The sequence below is a fragment of the Mesoplodon mirus genome (genome assembly GCF_964341445.2).
Source record: "Mesoplodon mirus genome assembly, chromosome: 4".
In the NCBI taxonomy this organism is placed as follows: domain Eukaryota; kingdom Metazoa; phylum Chordata; class Mammalia; order Artiodactyla; family Ziphiidae; genus Mesoplodon; species Mesoplodon mirus.
In genome coordinates, this window is record NC_138979.1 from 124,777,715 (window position 1) to 124,793,808 (window position 16,094).

Here is a 16,094-nt window from a genome sequence, read left to right on the forward strand (position 1 = left end):
GTAGCGGTGGATGTCCAATTTGAGGAAGGACTGCTACCCATCCTAAACGCCCTGGAAGTGCAAGGCAGGGAGACCAGGCTGGTTTTGGAGGTGGCCCGGCATTTGCGTGAGAGCACAGCAAGGACCACTGCCATGGATGGTACAGAAGGCTTGGTTAGAGGCCAGAAGTCCTGGATTCTGGTGCACCAGTCAAATTTCCTGTTGGCCCTGAGACCTTGGGCAGAATCATGAATGTCATTGGAGAATATATTGACGAGAGAGGTCCCATGAAAAAGAGTCGTTTTAAACTGCTTGAAAAATAAGAACATTTTATAAAATGTTTTTATAAGGCCTTAAGCCTTTTCTAACAACTCCCTACTCTTTCCAATGATGCTTTAAAAATAAACCTTGATCACTACTTTGATCAATACTCACATCTTGATTATATTCCAGGAAGACATGGAAATTTAAATCTTTTCTCAAAATAGGATGTGCTGCCACACGACACAGGAACACTTCATGCATCGCAACGGTCTTCTTGAATATTGCCAAATACTCACTAGAAACAATACACAAAATTAAAGGTAAAATACTGCAGAAAAACATCTGCAACAGTTTTTTCAGCAAATACTCTTTGAATTATTCTAAATGCAAAATTAGAGATACAAAGATATAATCCATGTAAACAAAGCTTTTAGTTGAGCTGCTAATGAAATATTCAATATATAAAACCCAGCTCTGAAAAGACTTCATGCTAGTTAATAGTATTTATTACATTTAAATGTTAATATTTTTAGGTTTTATGAACCTTTCTTCCTATGCAGGTTGATGTTAAAGGTAACTATAGGGGTTTTTGTTTTTAGCTTCAGAGAAAGTATACTACAAATTATACTGTACAACTTTAATAATTCAATTTCTAGATAATTACTGCTTTTAAACACCTTCATACAAAAAAAAAATCAGAAACCAAACCTCAGTAATCATATTTTCAACATTAATAACTATTTTTATCTAATGACCCAAGCACACAAGAAAGAAACACACCATGGAGAGACTAATTTTTGCCATTACAATTGAAGAACTGTGTTTAAAATATTTTACTATCATCAGTGAATCACAGCAATCATATAGTAATACATGTCAGTTTTGAAAAAACACTCAAGGAAAAGGCCCAATATTCTTGCTTCAACTACGTGCAAGGAGGATAAGTTTTACATACCAGCAAACCAGCAGGACCAATGTTGGAGGAAGTTTGATCTCTGTGAGGGTAGTCATTCAGTGAAGACAAAAAAGAAGGATGCAGAGGATGGAAGTAGCAGGAGAATAAACCCAAGGTTCTCTGTTATCCAACCCCTAACCAGACCACAAAAGAATCATGATCAGGGCCACTGGAAAACCACTGATTCTTTCAATATTAAAGTGCTCTGCTAATTTCCAGCTTTCAGTCTTATAAACTATAGAATTATATATCTGTCTGCTATCAGACTACTGCTTGCACTCAGTATGGATGGACAGAATTCTTAAAATATCTGTCACTTACACTTTAACAAAGAAGACCTACTATGTTAATTTATCTTGTCAAGAGTTTAGCATCTGAAGGAGTCTAGTAGCACTGTGAAAATATGCTTAAAAACTGAAATTCAGTGCAAGAAGAGAAAAGGAAATGCACAAAGGGGAGAAATGACCAGAAAAAGAGTGATGAAGGTGATGATAATGCAAGGAAAGTTGTTTCCTTGTATAACTCTCAAAATACAGAAAAACAATATATAGCAAATCCAAAATTATTTCAAATGTTTAAGAGGAAAAACTGTATTTTCAGCAAATATGCTAAAAATGAAATAGAAATTATCTCAATTTTTTCAAGGATTTAATATGTCTAGTATATATGAAACTAGTAATCATTTAATAAAAAACATTAAAAACCTATTCTCTCGTTACTTTGCTCCTATTTTTTCCCTTCAGCCAGAAGCCACAGACAGAGAAAAGAGGAGGGGGAAAATTACACACACACACACTTTCTGAAAAAGAAAGCAGAATACATTCAGAGTTGCTCAGTGCACACTTCTATGAGAAACAGAAGTCTTGGTACTATGCACACTTGTCAAAAAAAGAGAACCAGGTGAGTAGTGACTAAGGCCTTGTAAATAAAAAATGAAACGATTTACACTGTGCTTTAAAAAAGTCATTATTTCCCTTTCTACTATTTTTTATAAACTTTTGGATCTTCTGTTTTCAATTTTCAGAGTCTATTTAAAACTGTAATTTAAAGAATTTTACAGTGCAGACAATTATTCTATAATTTTCCTGTAGGCTCTGATCATGATCATTAACACTGGTTGTATGGCTTAAACCTGTATCTTCCAGAAAGGGTCAATGTGGTGAAATGATTGAAAGGATGGGATATCAGAGAGCAAAAAAACAAAAACAAAACAAAAAAGGCATTAAAATAAGCACAATTAACAACAAAAATCACATACGCTTCCAGCTCCTGTTTCATCTTTGTGAATTCTTCCTTTGTCATAGACCCTTCTCCTTCTCCAAGTTTCTGTAGTTTTTCCCTTGAGGCGTCAAAATCAGGTCTTGGTGGTGCTGGAGGGATCTGTAATGGAACCAAATCACTAGTTTTTTGTTGCTGTTGTTGTTTTTTGACCGCACTGCACGGCATGCGGGATCTTAGTTCCCTGACCAGGGATCAAACCCATGCCCCCTGCAGTGGAAGCATGGAGTCCTAACCACTGGGCCGCCAGGGAAGTCCCCCAAATCACTAGTTTTAAAGACTTTAATTTCTTGCAGCAATTGTACTACTGCCACCATAAAAGACTGTTGTCTGAGAGAGCTAAAGTCATCCTGAATGAACTGGATACCAGAAATATCCCGATTAAGGTTAGAGAATTCGATTAAGTCTAGAAATTAAGATCCTTGAGATCCTTTACACCAAGGAAGAAACAAGAGCAGAGTACTATTTTCTGGTGTTAGAACAGTAGTACCCGAACTTTAGTCTGCAGATTCTAGATGTGGCAACCTAGAGTCCTCAAATGTCTATGTGCATTAAGCTTTGAGTACACACTAAATAAATGTGTAGCAAATATGTATACTATTTTTCAAAAGTATGTAAATGGTATGATTAGGGTGTACCAGAGGCAGAAAGCACTGACTTACAAACAAGAGAACAAGATACAGACTAATGACTAACCTCATCTTATTCACCCACAGTAAGTGGGTAAGTAAGCACTTACCTTAAATAAAAATATAAGATCTAGAAGAGACATATCATTCAAGGGAAGGATCTAAGAAAAAACTTATCGTAGGAGGAAGAGCCTACAAGTAAGAACTGTTAAGGGGAAATGATGGAGAGCAAAGAGAGCAAGTAAGAGGAAGAAAAGGTAAGTAGCGGAAAGTTAAAATAACAATGACCTGAAGAAAAGGATTACACCAAGGAAAGCAATAGGGAAGGAAGCATCAAATACAGATCAGCACACATTCATTGATGCCCACACACAGCATCTACTATGTGCCAAGCATGATACTGAACAACTGGCATATAAAGATAAATAAGACATGGTCTTGATCTTTGAAGAGTGTTTAGTCTATGGGAGAAAAAAGTAGTAAGAAAATGTCATCACACAAGAAGATGAGGGGAAAAAAGGTGGAAATAGGAGCTTCCAGGCTGGTAAACACATTGACATGCTGGGAAAATGGAAGGTGGTGCGTCCTGAAAAGGTCATGAAAGTTCTGTGTCAACCCCCCACCCCAATACCTCATCCTATGCATCTCTTCTTCCATTTGGCTGTTCCTGAGTTGTATCCTTTATATAAACTGGTAAGTAACCAAAAAGAAAAAAAGAAAAAGCACTGCCAGTTGTCCACCAAACTCAACTTGTAGAAAGAAAAAAAAGCAAATGACTGAGAAGGAGGGGCCACAAGGATAAAGATGGAAGCAGGTGAGGTCAGGATGATTTCAAGGAAATCAAATGAAACTAAACTTCAGAAATCTGACTGTGGTCAACAGCTGAGGCATAACACCCAGTGCATATTTATATTAGATAATCTCTTAAGGAGCCCTCCAACTCTAAACACCTGTCTACCTAAGGGTTCAAGACCAGTATGGTCTGTAATACCCCCTTAGCTACTCCCTAGGACAAACCCATTTCTATTTTAATAAACAGTAAGAATTTAAGTTTAAATGAGGGAGAATAACATATCCATATCCCCACACTCCCAAATAAGACAACTCAGGATAAAAGTGGTAGCCAATTACGTTTTGTAGCTGGCAATTTAAAAAAACTACCTCAGTTCACTAAAGTGCGAAATAAGATTTCAATACATAATAAAGTACCTAAAAAGCTCCTAGAAAATGGGATTAAAATGGAACCTCAACACTTACAATGTAACCTGCATAGTCTTCATTTTCAACGAAGGAATCGTGAAGCCAGATAAATTCCTCATGTTGTCGAACAACTGAAAACTCGTTTTGTTTAAAATTTGGCAATGAACTCTGCAAAGAAAGAGATTCTCTCAAATAAAAATCGAAGTGACACTAAAAACACTTTCAACATTTTATACCTTATTTTTTAAAATTAGTCTTTTATGAAAGATTCTCAGTGCTTTTATACTCTATTATGAAAACCCTGAGACACCCAGACAAAATTATCCTGGGATCTTTGAGAAAATAAGCTGACAGCCTCTTATTATATTGTACTTCTACCATTACAAAGTTATCCTATAAATATATCAAACTCAACTATTCAAACAAAGAAAAATAGATCACAATCTGAAAATGTGACTGAGAACTGAAATCTAAAAAGAAAATAGCCTGTTAAAACAGTAATTTGGGCTTCCCTGGTGGCGCAGTGGTTGAGAGTCCGCCTGCCAATGCAGGGGACATGGGTTTGTGCCCCGGTCCGGGAGGATCCCACATGCCGCGGAGCGGCTGGGCCTGTGAGCCATGGCCGCTGAGCCTGCACATGCGGAGCCTGTGCTCCGCAACGGGAGAGGCCACAACAGTGACACGCCCGCGTACCGCAAAAAAAAAACCCCAGTAATTTAACTGAAGGAATAGAACAAAATTGAAAATAACAAGAATGGTAAAAGATATTAAAGTCTAGAGAAAATTAAATTTGTACTATGTCTAAGTTCTATGATTAATTCTCAAATGTTAATCTTTAAAAAGTACATTTCCCTAAAACGTTTTGTTAAAATAACAGCAGTGAATTATAAACTAAAATGGAATTTCTAATTATGTTCAAAACCAAAATTTTAGTCAATATATTATTACATATGTAACATTAGCACAATAACTAAAATAACAGAAGTACAAAATCCCATTTACCTTTGTGTGAACAGTGAATTTTACTTTATCTCTCTCACTAAGAGCATCAGAAATGTCCACCTGCAGAGCAGCATCACTTTGAAGATCTACATTTATTGCTTTAAGCTAGAAAAAGAAAATAATAACTCAATGAAAATTCTGAAGGCTTTAATACAATTTAATTCTTCTCCCAGACAATAAGACAATGCAAAAACGAAACTAAAGAATCTGAAATCTAAAAAGTACTCAAGTTCATTTACTCTATATATCTATATCTGTATCTATCTATTTATCTATCTATCTCTATCTTTTGGGGGGAGGTGCTTTGGGTATGTTATTATCTTAACCAATTTTCATTCTACACCATGCAACTATACTTTGCTCTGTATGAGTCAATGTGCTAAACATTATTACAGTTTCACCCAAAAAGTAAACTATTTTCCAAGAAGATGATCCTTTAAAAGTTCAAGTGTTCTAAAATGTATCTACCTTTAAGAACAAGAAAAATAATAAAAAGAATATTGGCCAATCATTTAAATTCTATTGCTTATTTTAATTTAGGAATATACAATAAAACTATTAATGATAATTAAATATATTACATATATATATTATGTATATGTAAAGTGCTAAAAAAACATATAATACTCAATAATTAACTCCTGTAATATGAATTAAATTTTACTCTACAGTACTCTTTAATTCTTCTAAATTAAATTTTACTCTATACACCCATTTCTATTTACCCATTTATGAGAAAACTTCTCCACATATAATTCTAATCATAATTCTACTTATAGGGCTTCCCTGGTGGCGCAGTGGTTGAGAGTCCACCTGCCGATGCAGGGGACACGGGTTCGTGCCCCGGTCCGGGAAGATCCCACATGCTGTGGAGTGGCTGGGCCCGTGAGCCATGGCTGCTGAGCCTGCGCGTCCGGAGCCTGTGCTCCGCAACGGGAGAGGCCACAACAGTGAGAGGCCCGCGTACAGCAAAAAAAAAAAGAATAATTCTACTTATAATTCTTAAATTTCATCCATTTTTCTTCCCCTTTAAACAAATAAACATTCTAACATCTTTGGGTAACTTGGAGATTTACAAAAGAAGCAAACACACTAAAAGATAAAGTCTCAGCCAGCTGCAAAGATATGAAATATTTAAAGTGTAACTAAGTAGCTTGCTTCAAATACTCTAGTTGTAAAAGCCAGGACTGACTTTGGAATCTTACTTAGTCATTAGTGTTTCAAATTTCAATTACAATGCAAATGGAAAAAATGCTGGAAGCAAAACTGTTTATTCTATGATCTCAATTACATTAAAAAATGCAAAAATGGTTCTGAAGAACCTAGGGGCAGGACAGGAATAAACACGCAGACATAGAGAATGGACTTCAGGACACGGGGACGGGGAAGGGTAAGCTGGGACAAAGTGAGAGAGTGGCATGGACTTATATACACTACCAAATGTAAAATAGAGAGCTAGTGGGAAGCAGCCGCATAGCACAGGGAGATCAGCTCAGTGCTTTGTGACCACCTAGAGGGGTGGGATAGGGAGGGTGCGAGGGAGATGAAAAGAGGGAGGAGATATGGGGATATATGTATATGTATAGCTGATTCACTTTGATGTAAAGCAGAAACTAACACACCATTGTAAAGCAATTATACTCTAATAAAGATGTTTAAAAATGCATACATAGGGCCTCCCTGGTGGCGCAGTGGTTGAGAGTCCGCCTGCCGATGCAGGGGATACGGGTTCGTGCCCCGGTCTGGGAGGATCCCATATGCCGCAGAGCGGCTGGGCCCGTGAGCCATGGCCGCTGGGCCTGTGCGTCCGGAGCCTGTGCTCCGCAACGGGAGAGGCCACAGCAGTGAGAGGCCCGCGTACAGCAAAAAAAAAAAAAAAAATGCATACATAAAAGGCTTATAGGAAATACAACAAAATGTGAGTTGCAGTGGATTTGCTTCTTTGTGTATTCTTTTATTCTCCCAACTTTCCACAATATGCATGTATTACTTTTATAAATAGGAAAAAAATAAGCCTTTAAGAAATCTTGTGATTTATTAAAAGATGAATATTGTGAAGTTTTCCATTAAATAGGGTTGTTTATAAGTAATGAAAGTAACATACTATTTCATTTTTGCTCTTTTGGTTCTGTATTGACTAGACATGTTTTTAAAAAATAAATACCATTACATACAATCTAACTTAAGACTCACAGAAGAAATTAATCACTATTTAAATTGCACGGCCTTTAATGAAAACTTTATTGATAACTTTAATAAGTTTATATTAAAATAAATTTCAATCAGTAATCGTATTTTTAAAAGTTAATACTATAAACTTACATAAAAATAGTTTAAAATATTTTAAAAATTGCTATTGTACTCAATGCTACATGTAGTCCACTGTCTGATAAAAGAAATGAACTTAAAGGTTGTTTTGAATTACAAAGTATTCTTTTTCATTTTCCAACTATCTTCATTGCTTCTGAAGTATTGGAAACATTAGAGAGTACTTTATTCTTTGGTTTTCTTGCTTTTATTTAGCCTTATGTCTTCAAACTGTCCTTCCTACCTGCCCTCTAACCCCTTACCTTAATTCTAATTTAAGAAATCTGTTTCCTTATTTCTTTTTACTCACATTCAGGCCACTCTTAAGATGTTTATTGTGGTGGGATGAATTACAGCTCCCCAAAAGACATCCATATCCAAATCCCTGTGGATGTTTCCTTATATGGTAAAAAAGATGGGGAGATTATCCTGGATTATCCAGGTGGGTCCTAAATACAATTACATGTACCTTTATAAGAAGGAGGCAGAGGGAGATTTGACACAGACAAAAGAAGAGAAGGCAACTTAACTATGGAGGCAGAGATTAGAGTGGTAAAGCCACAAGCCAAGGATTGCAGGCAGCCACGAGAAAGCTGGAAGAGACAAGTAACTAATTCTTCGCTAGAGCCTCAGGGAGCGTGGCCCTGCCAACACCTTGATCTCAGCTCAGTGATAGTGATTTCAGACTTCAGGCCTGCAGAACTGTGAGAGAATAAATTCTGTTGTGTTAACCCGTCAGGTTTGCAGTAATTTGTTATAGCAGCCACAGGAAACTCATAAATTTATCATATGGTTTTTGGAATAATAACCTTGGCAGTTCTCCATTTCTTGTTTTCACTGCCTAGTCTAGGATTTTTCAGACACAACTCATAAGACTCAACCTGGATGCTTGTTAAAAAATACAGAATCCCACGCCCTATCCCAGATGTATCAAAACAGAATCTTCGGAATGAGCCTTAAAAACCGTACTTGGGAACACCGGCCTAGATTTTCCAGGTTGTCTTTGTCTTTACATTCTGTCAAAACTTCATCTCAACTGCTAATATTTTCTTTTCAATGATTATATAAAATATTTCTGCCAGATTTCATATCTCTAAGTATATTTTAATTTTCAGGTTTATTTTCTTTTTTTTTAACCGTTGTGCCATCAATTTGGGAACACACCTTTCAGGATTTCTACATATGAAGGGCTGTTATTTTTTCTTCCAATTAAAGATTATTTTAAATTATTAAAATATTTCTCTGTCTTCCATTTCGTTATCCTTTTATACCAAATACACTGTTCCCCTTTTTTTGCTTTGTTTTGTCTGACAGTAAAACACCTGGTTTTTTAAAATTCTAACTTATCAATAAAAAATATTCCTGTATTATACATTTACCACTTTTGGTCTTGTACTTTATTTTTTAGGTATAGTTTACATATAATGAACTGCAGATTTTAAGTATATAGTTTGAAGAGTTTAAACAAATATGTAGGTTACACCCCTGTAATCATCACCATAATTATGATATGGAACATTTCCATCAGCCCCAGAAGTTCCCTCCTTTGTTTTTATTCCTCTACTTCTTATTTTCTAACTCTTTGATAAGTTCTCTCTTGTATGCCTTATTAAAGCATATTAAAGCACTGGAAAATATGTCTTCCAATCAATTGTACCTTAGATTTAATAAAATATCATATTGTAAATTTAGTGTGTGGTTTTTTTGGTTTTTGTTTTTTTGGCCATGAGGCATGGCTTGCAGGATCTTAGCTCCCCAACCGGGGTGGAACCCAGGCCCCCTGCAGTGGAATCACAGAGTCCTAACCACTGGACATTAGGGAATTCCTGTAAATTTAGTGTTAATTACATAAAATGTACACAGATTTTCCAGGTGGATTTTCTTCTCTGTTTACAGAAAAGTCAATAATTTTAGACAGTTTTCCTTAAGGGGAAGAGTCAAAGCAAACAACTTGTGATTCATCAACATTTAATTAACTATGCAAGTAGTGAGGTCAGTTTGAGGAAATTCTAACTGGACTACATTCACCAGTTTAATCCTTATCTGGGCCAATAAACTTTGTACTTTCTTTTGTCAAAGACTGACTAGGTTAAACACTTGTATCATGGTCAAGAGAAAGCCCAGGCAGAGAAAATGATTAAGCAACACAAACACACTATCCTTAGAAAAATACTCTAAAGACACTGCCCTACTGCTAATAGATGAATTCTTCATATATAATTACTTAGTAAAGAGGACATTCACTACTAGTTTACTACACTGATGTGTTTACACGTTAAAGTATCAACCTTATGACACTCCTAAAAACTTAACTGTTAATCTTTTGCCAGAGAAGTACATGTACAGAGACGGATGGATGCATGGAGGAGGAAGAAGGAAAATAACTGATTATTGCAACAGCCTCCCAACTGGTCTCTTGCTTCTGCTTTTTTCCCTCTTCAATCTATATTCCTTATAGGGCCACTGGAACCATACCACTAAACTAGAAATCACTCTTCTGCTCAAAACCTAAGGGGTTCCCACTTAGAGAAAAGCCTAATCTTTACAGTGGCCCCCCAGGCCCTATTCTTCTGGCTCACTGCAGCCCTGAAAGAAAGGCGTGAACCATAACAGGGCTAAGAAACTATTTCTAGGGAATTACAGTATAATCAGTGAAAAACCCCATGAGACAGACAGAAATTCTGTTAAGTTCACTAACTCAGGCCAAAATTTAAATCTATTTTACTCCTAGTCCAGTTATGATTTTAAAAACTTTTTTATTGAAGTACAGTTGATTTACAACCAGTTATGATTTTGGAAGTCCTGTAGTAAATTATTTCCATTATGATATTCTGTATACTCAGCAGTCAAATCAATGGTTGATTATACATATATTTTCTGGAAACTAGATTTCCTTTCATCCATCATACCAGAAACAACAAAACATTACTAGAGTCGCATGATGTCACTCCAATGCCTTTCTTGCTGGTCTTGTCAACTCCCATTGCTCTTTTGCTGTACTTGGCTTGCAAATTCCCACATGGAGGATCAATTCAATCATCAACTTTCTTTGCTTTTTTGAACTGAGTGTGGCGAGAGAAAAGTCACAACTGTCTGTGCTTGTCCACTACAAATTATTGCTCTCCCAACTCCATTAGACTCTTAAAACCATTCAACAGTCCAGGGCCGATCTGCTCAGCTCCCCTTCCGATTCCCTGAGCAACCACTCCAAAGCTTTACTATCTCAACCCTCGACTGCATTTCCACGCCTATGCTCAACAAGTGACCCTGTCTCCCACACTCCCAAGAAATAAACACTAGCAGCTGTTTTCCCTCAGACCCATCAATAAGCCTTTCTATGAATAGATCTGTACTCACCATCTCCTCTGCACTCTCAGGAGTGGTGTCCCATGGAGAGCAGAGCTCTCCGGCTACCTGAGCAGGTAATCTTCCTGTTGGCTCTAGAACCTGCTCGTACACTGCTCTTCTACTCAAGTTAGCCCTGGTCTCAAAACACTTCCACACAGTGAGGACCTAATTTCCAAATCCAATACTTTGCAGTCTTCTTGATCTCTCTTCGGTATTTTGCCTCAATGATCATTCTGACCATGTCCTTAAAACTCTCTCAACTTCTGGGGACTCTTTTCATTTTCTCCCCACCTATCTCAGCCCCATCAGTTAGTCCATTTCTTCTCCTTGGCCTGTGAATGCTGTTTCCCGCTGGGTACTATCTAGCGTTGGCAAACTCAGCCATTCTTGACTAATAACTCTGAAATTTATACCTTCAACTCACACCTCTTATTCTAAGTTCCCAATCATAATTTCAAGTTACTAACTAGACATATCCACCTGGATGTATTTACTTATTAAACAACTGAGTGCCTTCAACGTGCCAACCACTGTCAGATGTGCTTGCGATAGAGCAATGAAAGGACACAATCTTCACCCTTTCAGATCTTACTTTCTAGTTTGGCAGGGAAGGGATTATACACTTCACAGGCACTTCAAATCCAACATATCTGAAAACCAAACTTATTATCTACCTTCTAACTCTGCTATTCTCTCGTATATTCCTCATCTCCTTCTCCTCTGTCTAGCGCATGTATTTATTCAGCCACTATGCCCTGTGCATTCTATCTCCTAAACATCTCTCTGCTATGTCCCCTCCTTCATCCCTTCTTCCACTGCCTTAGTTCTACCTTTAACATTTCTCATCTGGACTGCCACCAACAGCCTGGTAACTGGTTTCTCTGCTTTCTGCAAGGAAGAAGCAATCCACCTTCCACATCGGAGTCATCTACAATGCTATTTTCATCTGGGCATATGTCCTTCCTAGCTGGTGATCCCTCAGGACTTCCCACATTATGCACTTTATCTGTATTACCCATATCTACTCCTGCTTCCAGTAAGAAAAAGTGCTCCAGGTGGAACCTAATGACCTACCTACACGTTATCCTCCCTGCTGGCAAGCCTTCCCCATCCCTGGGAGCCTACACAATCAACATTTAAGGCTTAGCTCCTGTAGGCAACAGCACAGTGGTTAACAGCCCAGTACCTATAGCTAGACTCCCTGAGTTTGAATACAGCTCATACCGGCTGTATGAACCAGGGCAGGTTATTTCATCTCTCTGAACCTCACTTTTCTTTTCCCAAGTAGGAATAATAGTAGCAGTTACTTCACAGGGATTTGAGAATTGAGTTGATGTGTGGAAAGTCCCTAGTATGCAGTAAACACTTCATCAGTGTGTAGCTATCATTATGTCTTCACTCTCCTTCGTACTCCCACAGCACTTCACCCGTAAGCTCCTCACTACACTGCCATGGCCCCAGGGCATGAACTTTCTCTTCTTCCTCTGCCAACATTCATCTTATCCTTTGCCAACAAAATCTATGTCATGTTTTTTTTTTTTTTTTTTTCCGGTACACAGGCCTCTCACCACTGTTGTGGCTTCTGTTGCGGAGCACAGGCTCTGGACGCGCAGGCTCAGCGGCCATGGCTCACGGGCCCAGCCGCTCCGTGGCATGTGGGATCTTCCCGGACCGGGGCACGAACCCGTGTCCCCTGCAGCGGTCCCCTGCAGCGGCAGGCAGACTCTCAACCACTGCACCACCAGGGAAGCCCTATGTCACATTTTTATCGGAAATAACTATCAATAAATGTGGAATGTGTTCAAGCTAAATGCTGAGTAGGTACAAAAGAATGCAAACATCTGGGCCAAGTCTTAAATGATAAGTCAAATTTCATGTGAAAAAAAAGGTGAGGGAAAAAAAAAACACTCCACAACATTGAGAAGCATGCATAAAGCACACATTAAAGTGCAGAGGTGGTTGGGCAATGACAAGTAGACTAGAATATGCCTATTGTGTGTGTGTGTGTGTGTGTGTGTGTATGGGGCAGGGGCATCTTGAGAAATGAAGTCAGCCAGAAAGGGTTATGAACGGTGTTCAATGCTAGCATAAGGAGTTTGGACCTTACTGCAAAAAGAACTGGGTCCCCGTAAGTCCTTGTGACTACTGGTGCCATATGATCTAATCATTTCAGTTAGGTAATGACCAGTCATGTGCAGTCTGGACCGGAAAGTAGAGAGCCTGGAGACAGACCAAGGACAGATACTGCTACAGTCCAGGCAAGAGACAGAGGGACCTTAACTGCGGCCATGTAAATGAAAGATGGGCTAACAACATTTCTGAGGTGAAATTATCTGGCCTCAGTGACTGTTCTGGTATGGGGATGAAGGTTATGATTCAGAAGCTTCTTGCATGAAGGACTGGAAATGTTGACATTAATGAAGATAAGGAATAAGAGGGAGGAGCAAGGCTAGGAGTCCAGGAGAGGTGCACTTCCTCCACCTGAAGTAATTCTGAAAACAATAAACATATTATTTAGAATTCAAATCAAATGCTAAGAGAATTACGACATCATGCTGGCACATACTGCTCTATTTAACAAGCACATCAGAGCAAAATGTGCCCAGTTCAAAGGGCTCATTTGTTTACTAAATAATATGTTACTGTCCTTCCTTTGGGAAAGAAAAAAATACCCTATTATGCAGAGGTATAACCGAAGAGATCAAAAAGTGGCCAATAATTTTCAATATTGTGTATTCTTAAAGTCTGCTTTTTAAGTTTCTCACAAAACAGTATATTCTTAAGGCTGTAAGACTCTCGTCTGTTCCAAATATCATAATGAAAATTTAAGGCTGCTTAAAAATGTATTTAAAAATGCTGTCTTTAATTTTGCTTACTTGCTGCTTTGAATGAAATGCTTGAACTATTATTTTTGAATCTGTGATGTCCCCCCTACAATTTGTATCAAATATGTACTTCATGCTTTTTCTCTATCAAGACTTTCTTAAAAGGCTGAACAAGACAATCTAAACTAAAAGTGCAATGCCTAAAAGTTCTAATCTATTTATGGCAATCTATTTCTATCAGGACAAACACAATATAAGGAAATTTAAACAGGCCTGAAATTTCTGTTCCTGAAATGAGGAAATAGCAGGATAACTTTGTGCAGCCATAATCAGACCTCAGCGTACAATGGCATCTTCTTGCTTGTTAACAAAGTAGTTATCTGTCCTCCCTACCTCAAGAGACTGATTTACTAGAGGGTGGGCCCAGAAACTTTTGACTTTAGTTTTTCAAACACCCCAGGTGATTCTGATGCAAGTGTTTCAAGGTGACTTTGAGAAATACGTGCACTGGCTTTGATGTCAGCAACATGGTTTAAAGTCCACCTCTCTCACCCACTGACTGTGTGACTTCAGACTACTTACTTAGTTTCTCTGAGGTTCAGATTTCTCATCTGTAAATGGGGGATACTAAAAGCTTCACAAGGATGATAAGAGGATATAATGAAACAATGCTTACACAGTGCTAACACAGTGCCCAGATATGACTATTACTATGATTCACCTACCCTGGAAGATACATATACACATTCATACACATGCACTTTGACTTAAAATTCATTAGAACCTAAAATTTTAAGAAATAACCAGAAATCCTACATGATGCTTTCATGCTAACTAGTAATTCTAAATGATGCTTTTCTGTAAACTGAGAAATTTATTAATTCATCGTTTATAAAAATATGCAGCACCTTCTGCATCTTTCTTACCATTTTAAAGCTTTATAAAGGTCATCAGTTAATACTAACTACCTTATCTCTTATTTAAAAAAAACAGGAATAACATCCTATAAGAATATTTTATCACCTGCCCCAAATCGACTAACAGACGTGTCTCTCACATTGTCTAAGATAAATAAGTAAAAGCAAAACGGAAAACTAAAGTGCAAACTGTTAAATGTGAAGGAACCATGGAACGTTGCTGAGCTGCAATCATCATGTATCAGTATTTTTCAAGTGCTCACTTGTACAAGGCACTATACAGATTACTACCCTTCGGCCAAGGTAAATGGGGGGAGAGAGTGGGAGGGAGAAATCACAGCCCTGAAGGTCCTTTCTGAACTGAAATGCATTGCCTCAAATCACCACCAAGGGATCTCTGCAAAAGATGTATTTTTTTGGACATTAGGAAAAGTAAAGGTACTGTGGACTACCAGCACTTTACAAAATCTGGTAGGATAGTGGAGAAGAGTTTAGATTCGGCGACTGTAAAATCCCGTGCAAAAGGGTAATTTAGAACAAGCCCGTACTATAATGTTTTAGAGGGAAAGAAGGGTGGGCGAGGGCGGGTTCGAGAGGTCCCCAAGGGGAAATTGAAGGTGCCGGCAGGAAGGTCTGACAATGGGTTTTCATAGCCCCCAACGAGGTGGCGGTGGGTGTCCAGCTCCGGCCTCCACCTCCACTTCCCCACCTGCACCCGGACCGGGCGGGGAAGGAGGTCCACCGAAGAGTCGGAGCCGAGGCGGGGGCCAAGAGCGGCCGCGGGTCCCCGGGAAATCAGAATCGAACGGCCCCAAGGGAGGAAGGGCTGCAGGAGGGCGGGGCGCGGTGCGGCGAGGAAATCGAAAGGAGGCCGGCGGGGAGGGGGTGCCGCGCGGCCGGAGACACCCCGCTCCCGTACCACACCCCTGGACCAAGGCGGGGGAGGGAGGGTCCCGCGAGCCAGAAGGAGGCATAACTTACTCCGCGGTCCTCCTCTGAGAGGAAGTCGGGGCCGTCGTCCAGGCCTTCCTGCGAGGTCGGCGGGGCCCGGCGCGCCGGGGAAAGGATGGAGTGGGGGGGACACAAGGAGAGACATTAGTGTCAGGCCGGCGCGGCCCCCGTACCCGCCCCGCGCCCGCCGCCCCCACCGCGCGCCCGGGGCTCGGCGCCGCGGACACCCACCATCATGGCTGCTCCGAGGCGAGGGCTGGCGCAGGCGCGCACCGCACCGCTGGCCGGAGGGAGCCGGCGGCGGCAGGCAAGCGGGGCGGGGCCGGCGGCGGGGCCTCTGAGCAGCCCCGCCCCGCCCGCCCCGACGGGGCCAGGGTCCGAGAGCGCGGAAGAAGGAAGGAAGTACCCTCCGCCCAAGGTCGAAGCACCCTTGGCCGAG

General features: G+C 39.6%; 1 protein-coding gene across 1 annotated transcript in view; it reads right to left on the reverse strand.

The window, feature by feature from the left end:
* Nucleotides 1-15,815, reverse strand: part of SNX6 (sorting nexin 6) — a 63,465-nt gene extending 47,650 nt beyond the window's left edge. Inside the window, 6 exon segments of the mRNA XM_082616737.1 lie at nt 415-538; nt 2,457-2,578; nt 4,363-4,473; nt 5,308-5,412; nt 15,686-15,755; nt 15,757-15,815. Coding sequence (XP_082472863.1) covers nt 415-538; nt 2,457-2,578; nt 4,363-4,473; nt 5,308-5,412; nt 15,686-15,755; nt 15,757-15,800 — 576 coding nt within the window. The 5' untranslated portion in view covers nt 15,801-15,815.
* Nucleotides 15,816-16,094: the final 279 nt, after the last annotated feature.